Consider the following 6,722-nt stretch of genomic DNA (forward strand, 5'->3'; position numbering starts at 1 on the left):
TGTTTAGCACAGGTGTCTAATGACACACTGGTACTGAGAGATGCAGGTGGTACATCTGCGATGCCTGTTCATTTCTTTACATGTCAAAGAACTTTAAAACCACATAAGATTTCTGTGAGCCCCACTGGGATTGTATTAGTGAAACCAGTATGGCCTGAGTCCTCTGACATTTATTTTTTGAATACTACATATAACTTCATTACATGTATTGTTACAGGGTACAGCTTTGGCCTCTGTCAATTAGCACTTTCTCAGATCATCTCCTTCGTGAAGTAGGGCTTGTTCCAAGAAGGCAAGGTGAATGAAGCCACTATTTGGGGGATGGAGTGTATTTTTTTGGATCTGAGCTGAGCCATCCATGCTCCTTACAATGAGAAGGAGATGTGGGTTTGGTTTTTTTGTTTGTTTTTAGTTGTGTTTGGGGTTTCTGGGGGGGCATGTGCGTGTGTGGGTTGTTTTGTTGTGTTGATTGATTTGGTTTTGTTTGTTTGGGGTGGGGTTTTTTTTAATGTGTTTCAAATATAGACAGTGAGGCTGGGTCTTAGATCTGACCTGCTGTTCTTTTGTAAATGCTTTTGTTCTTGCTTTTGTAAATGCTGCCCTTTTGTCACGTTATTTTACAACTAAATAAGTACCTCTGTGATATAAATTGTATCCTCATGATGTAGACTGTCTGGTCTGCTGGGTGAAATACCTCTCTTTAAAAAACTTGATCTGTATAACATGCTAATGGCATATGGTCACTTACTAATTATTAGTTATGTTGATATTGTTACTGCAAAGTAATATAAAGTAGGAAAATACATTAAAGATGTTTATTAATTTGCTTTTCTCCACAGAAAATCAGTTTAAAACTTTATGTTAAATGAGAAAATAGAATGGGAAAAAAAGTGGCATCAGCAACATTTAATATCGCACAAAAGACCAGTGGTCAGTGAAACCTCTTATTAACATGCACTTTTTAAGGGTATGTATTCAATCTTTACCAGGCCTTCCAGCCTTGCAGAGAAACATTGGGCTGGAAGGGAATGTTGCTCCATTTGAATGCCCACCACAGCTCATTTCAGAATATAGGGGGCAAAAAAGCACTTAAAAATGACGATACTTTATCATTTTACTCACTAGCTGCTGTAATATTTATCACTTAAAAAAAATTACTTCAGTATTGTAGAAAAAACCAGTTAGGGATAGGATATTTGAGGATAGGATAGTTGCTTGTGAACTGGAAAGCCCCTAATATTTGACAAATGCTTTTGAATGAAGTTTGGCAGAACAGTGCTAAAAGAAGTGCAGTCGGTCCCTTTCTCAGGGTTTCAAGTGCCTGGCTGAAGAGATTGGAGTCAGAGTGGAGAGAAAACATTATCTAGGGCAGAGTGAAAACTCCCAAGTATTGAGAGGGCATTTGTTGCTGATTAAACAATGCTGGGATTAAAAAGAGGAGCATTTTTTTCATGCTATGGGACTTCAATTTCCTCTACACATTAATACAGTTCAGAACTTGGAGAAAAATACAAAATTACCTGAGATTCTCTGGTTCAGTCCAACACTTCCCCCCTTCTGCGGTTTATTTAGAACTCCTAATTTTCACATCTCAGGTGAAATTGCATCTCGGGATTTCTCTTCAACCCTAAGCATTCCAGCTTGGTGCTCCTGGTTCCCTTTGCTATTCCTGCCCCAGGGAGAGCCGGGACAGCCCCGCCGTGGCTTTACCGGGGGGTCACACCCCTTTAGCCCCGTACCTCCAGTGCCGTGGAGAACTTGGCCGCGGCTGCTGCGAAATCGCGCTGCGTGTACCGAGCGCTGCCGTCCCGCAGGGCGGCCTGGAGCGCAGCGCCAGCGCGGTGCCACACGCTGTCCCCTGCGGCTGGGGCAGGAGCCTGGCCCGCTGCTGCTGCCACTGCAGACATCAGCGGCTCGCCAGGCTCCGCCTCAGTGTCCGCCTCATCAGCGCCGATCAGCTCCGCTTCTATTTCCCTGAGTCTGGAGAGAGGAATGGGAAGCGGAGGGCCCGGGAATGTCCCTGTGCCGCTCTCTGCTGGCGTTTCTGCGTTTGTCCCGGACAGATTTCCATGGCTTTCTGCTTTATCTGCGCCACTCTGCGGTCGTTCTTTGTGCTCTTCTGCCTCCTGCAAGAGAAGGAGCAGGAGGTGAGAGGAGAATCGTGGGATTTAAAGTCATTTCAGAGAACCCCAGCATGGTTTGGGTTGCAAGGGACCTCAAGGATCATCTCATTCCACCCCCTGCCATGGGCAGGGTCACCTTCCACTATCCCAGGTCACTCCAAGCCCCGTCCAGCCTGGCCTTGGACACTTACAGGGATGGGGCAGCCACTGCTTCTCTGGACAGCCTGTGCCAGGGCCTCAGCACCCTCACAGCCAAGAGTTTCTTCCTAAAATCCAATCTAAATCTCTTTCACCTTAAAGCCATTCCCCTTTGTCACAACTTGCCTTTGCAAAATGTCCCAGGAAAGCTTTGTTTTGTTTCCAGAAGCGATTTCGGAAAATACTTTACCATGGATTTTAGCACCAAATAGGGTGACATGAAGGGGCAATATGTTACAATTAGTTGCCTTTCATTCTTTTAACTTTACTGGATGCATTGGGATAAATAGATTTGGAACATATTATTGAATTAAATTGAATGAAGAAAAGAAAACAGAATGAAATAAAATGCAAGTATCTGGGAAAAAAATGTCTTCTCATAGTCCTGAGTGGAGATCTAATGTTCCTTCTCTGCCTTATCCTGCTAAAAGGAGGGCAGGTATTCCGTCCTATGAATCGCTCCAAACCGAGCCTAGGCACACTTGTGAGACGGCGTCCAAGAGCAGGCGTTTGCTTTATTCGGTGCCGGCTGTGCGGGGATCGCTCCTCCTAGCACACACCCACCCCAGGCACACGGCAGATTACCATGTACGGTTACATTTTATGTATATTCATTATTTGCTTTAGAAAAGGTGTGGTTATGCAAACTATTTTTTGGAACTCATTATTATCATTAGCACACGCAGAGCACAGGGCTCCCTGGTGGTTGTGCTGAGGAAGGCTTCAAGTCTTCCTCAGGGGGTGTCTTGATGAAGGCCGTGTGTCTTCTCCACTGTGCGCTTTTCACCTTTCTCCTCTAGGCATGCACAGTCTCTGCTGTTTCAGCAGTTTCTTCCCTGGTTTTAGCAAGCTTTGTCCTTCATTCTTGCAAGTTTTGTCTTGCCAAGTTACATTCCGTGTCAAGCTTATGGCTAACATTTGCTAACTTTTAACACTGTATCTTATGCTTTCATAATGCTTTCACAAGGACAGTGATCTTAACCCTTTCACCTATTCCAAAGTACCACCTGAGATGCCTCTTCTGATCCCAACAAGAATGGGTGGTCACTGATGGAGAACCAATTTTAAAATCTACTTAAACCTATGAAATCTATTTCTGCACTGAGCACATTGAATATGCTTAGGACATGGATTCCTGTGACCACAGCAGAATTAAATAGTGCCATCTGAGATCAGATTCCTCTTATAGTTGTACATGTTCACTGTCAAAGACGTTGTTAAACTGACCAAGCAGAGGAAAGAAGTCTCCTCTGAGGTACAGTGGGGATCCAGAAGTCAGGCACGGAGAAATGAACCCCACCCAGGGACAGGAGAGCCATGGCTGAGCAGCTTCCCCTTTGCAGGGTTCCTGCAGTTCCTTTCCCTTAAGTCCCATTGCAAAACGGTCCTGAGTCAGCTCAGCAGAGTTGTACTCACCTCAGAGGCTGTTGAGGAAGATCCCTGTTGAGAAGACATGGGAGAAGGGAACTGCTGGCTCACTCCAAGCTCCTGGACCACCTGGAAGAATACAGGGATGAGCACACTCACGTTTGCATGGCTGTCCCTGAGGCAGTTGGTCCTAAATGTTTTCCCAGCCTTCCTCAGCTCAGGAATTCCAGCTTAGCTCTTCCTCCCCTCCTTAGGAATCCTTTCAGCCCCAGAGTTTGAAAATGAAACAACCTGCAGGAACTGTCTTACCTGATTAGAACACCAGAAGGGAAGTTGTTCAGAGCCCCATCCAGCCTGACCTTGAATATTTCCAGGGCAACCCCTGTTTGCTGTGGGCAACCTGTGCCAGGGCCTCTCCACCCTCCTCACCATTCCTCCTCCAGGGAGGAATTTCTTCTCACTATCCAATTGAACCCTGCCCTTTGTCAGTTGGAAGCCATTCCCCCTTGTGCTGTCCCTGCAGGTCCTTGCAAAGTCCCTCCCGGGCTCTTCCTGAGTCCCTTCAGGTGCTGGAAGGAGCTCTAAGGTCTCTCCCAAGCCTTCTTCAGGCAGAGTGGTCCCAGCTGTCCCAGCCTTTCCCATAGCAGAAGTGCTCCAGCCCCCTGAGCACCCTCTGATCCTTCCTGTGGGCTCCTCTGGGCCGCAAGGAATCATCTGGGAGGGGACTGGGAGAAACCCATTGCAGCCTCTGGCAGGTGCTGAGGCTGGCTGTAAACTGGGGTGCTGGCAATGCAGTGAAAAGCTGCTCCCTCGTTAGTGGCCGTGGTGATGGGAGGAGGAGATGTGGGTGTGCCCTGGCATGGCCAGGAGTCCCCGTCCCCTGCCAGGCCTGTCCCCAGGCCAGCACCAAAGCTGCCGCCAGCTCTGGAACAGCCCCCCGGGAATGCCCTGTTGTTCCCAAAGGGAACTGTTCCCCGTGGGACAGCCCAGGCCCACGCAGAGCCCCTCTGGGCCTGGCACAGGGAGAGCTGCCCCTTCCCCACTCACCTGCTGGGGCTCCATCAGCCGTTCTGGCAGTTGCTGGGCTCCAGTTCCACATCCAGGGCGGTTGGAGAGTCCCCGCCCCAGCCCAACTGCTCCCTGCCCCAGCACCTGCCCCCCCAGCCCTTCCCCAGCCCCCCAGGCCCCACGGCCTGGCCACCCCAAACACGATGGGGCACATCGGGCACCGCTCCTGCTCCGCAGCTGCTGCTCGGGAAGGGGGGAACGGCTCCAGGCCCAGGTCCACTGAGGGCAGTCAGGAGCTCCCAAATCAATCCCTCCTTCCCCTCCTGGGCTTCACCTGCAGCTGGGCAGGGGCTGACACTGCGCTGGGCTTGTGCTTGTGCTTAAAATGATCCCAAAGACCATTTTCCTGTGGGGGAGCAGCTGTCACTGTGCAATTGGTGGCTGAAAGGGATGTGACCCAGGTGCGGACATGTCTCTGTCACTTCAGACAGCGTGTCTCTGGTTTTCAGAGCCGCTGAACACAACTCTGCTGAAGTTAAACACAGGCTTTGCTGTCAATCACTTTGAAAACCAAACTCAGAATTTGTAACAGCTCTCCTCTTGTCTCCGCCTGCTGTTGTCCATAATTAGATTGAAGATTTTTTTAGATTTTCGTGTGAAAGGGCGTTTCAATGTGTTCTTCCTGCAAGTATTGCAGGCAAGTGACCAATTTTACTTGTGCCTTACTTTCAAGCCTGGGAGTATCTGCCTTTCATTAAAGTCATTTTTAAATGCACCTCAAAGCTTAAATAACTCAAAGCATCTTTCTTCCCAGCAAGAATATAATAGGTCTTTGGTTCAATCTGCCTTAAAAAAAATTGAGGATGACCATGAAAAATATCTTAGAAAATATGAATTTCTTTGTTCCTAATCTGAATGTCCAACTGGACAAACCCTCCTGTGGTTTGGTGCAGAAATTCAAGTCAGATTTCTTTTGTACCTCTGAACTTGCAGGATAATTTGATTGCTTTTTTCAGCAGCCTAATGACAGTAAAAAAAAATGAGGTTTGTCTTTTTGGTATGGTGGGAGTCTTTTATTATTTATTTATTTTTATTTTTCAAGACTCTCAAATCTTGCACTTTATTAATAGTGGCTACAGTAAAATTAAAATAAGACCTTCATTGCAATGGAGAAGTTACAAATTTTGCAGCTGCTTGCCCTGCCCTGTTCTATGTCATTGCTGTGTGTGAAGCCTCTGGGCTTCTGCTTCTGGGGTTCCCTCTTTCACTGGTTTTGGAAATTTGATGGCAGTGCTCACATTTTAGAAAGAAGACTTCATTCCAATTAAATTTATTGCCTGAGCTCTTCCAGTCCAGGTGCTTGAAGCTTGTTTTCTAATGTTGTTGGTTTTCTCAGCTTCTGTTAGTATTTGTGATTTTATAACAAAATGTTCTTGGATGTCATTTTGCAAGATTCTGTAATCAGCTTGCTCTTTTGCTCTTGGATTTCTTAGTGCTGGCTCAGAACTGAACGCAGCATTTTGGGAGGGAACCCGTCAGTCTGAGATAGGATTCTCTCAGCAGCAGCTGTTTTGCACATCTGAACTAAGGTAACAGGAAGCCACGAACTGAATATCCCGCCCATTGCAGAACCCCCAGTGCTCAGTGTGGAGCCAGCTGGTGACATCTCTGCCGTCCCCAGGCCCCGCTGTCTCTGTATCCCTGTGGCTAGTGGGCAGCGGGAGCTGGTGCGATGGGCACGTGGAGATCCTGCAGTGCTGGACATGGGGCAGAGTCCTGGACGAGCAGGGGGACGTGCAGGGCCAGCGTGGTGTGCCGGCAGCTGCGGGACGGCGAGGCAGAGACAGCCGACACTCCCCGAAACCTCAGCGGGACCGGGAGCCGTGGGGCTGTGAGGGGGCCCTGGGCAGGGCACCAGGCCGACCTGGCCCTGTGCAGCACCTCCCTGCCCGAGCGGGCACCGTCTGCAGAGGTCGTGGAGGATGTGGGACTCATTTATTGTGTTTTACTGTTTATCGTGTTTCA

General features: G+C 48.3%; 1 protein-coding gene across 3 annotated transcripts; it reads right to left on the reverse strand.

The window, feature by feature from the left end:
* Nucleotides 1–870: 870 nt before the first annotated feature.
* LOC120412236 (spermatogenesis-associated protein 16-like) lies at nucleotides 871–4,805 on the reverse strand. Of its 3 annotated transcripts, none has more exons than XM_039572585.1 (3): nucleotides 4,737–4,805; nucleotides 3,738–3,818; nucleotides 871–2,126 (listed from the first exon to the last, which is right to left on the reverse strand). In XM_039572585.1, the coding sequence occupies exons 1-3, from the start codon at nucleotides 4,749–4,751 to the stop codon at nucleotides 1,728–1,730; spliced, it is 495 nt and encodes a 164-aa protein (XP_039428519.1). In that variant the 5' UTR covers nucleotides 4,752–4,805; the 3' UTR covers nucleotides 871–1,727. The 3 variants fall into 3 exon arrangements, with proteins under 3 accessions (XP_039428519.1, XP_039428518.1, XP_039428520.1); XM_039572584.1 differs by lacking the exon at nucleotides 4,737–4,805 and adding an exon at nucleotides 3,999–4,136; XM_039572586.1 differs by lacking the exons at nucleotides 3,738–3,818; nucleotides 4,737–4,805 and adding an exon at nucleotides 2,512–2,614.
* Nucleotides 4,806–6,722: the final 1,917 nt, after the last annotated feature.

This window comes from Corvus cornix, unplaced genomic scaffold, assembly GCF_000738735.6.
Source record: "Corvus cornix cornix isolate S_Up_H32 unplaced genomic scaffold, ASM73873v5 scaffold4, whole genome shotgun sequence".
NCBI lineage: Eukaryota > Metazoa > Chordata > Aves > Passeriformes > Corvidae > Corvus > Corvus cornix.

What these genes read in the sequence shown, in the direction of transcription:
- LOC120412236 (XM_039572584.1), bottom strand. Translation starts at nt 4,121, where the DNA reads ATGGTGAGGAGGGTGGAGAGGCCCTGGCACAGGTTGCCCACAGCAAAC. An exon ending in CCTTCTGGTGTTCTAATCAG is followed by an intron (nt 3,819 to 3,998) that starts GTAAGACAGTTC and finishes GTATTCTTCCAG; the next exon opens with GTGGTCCAGGAGCTTGGAGT. An exon ending in CTTCCTCAACAGCCTCTGAG is followed by an intron (nt 2,127 to 3,737) that starts GTGAGTACAACT and finishes CTTCTCTTGCAG; the next exon opens with GAGGCAGAAGAGCACAAAGA.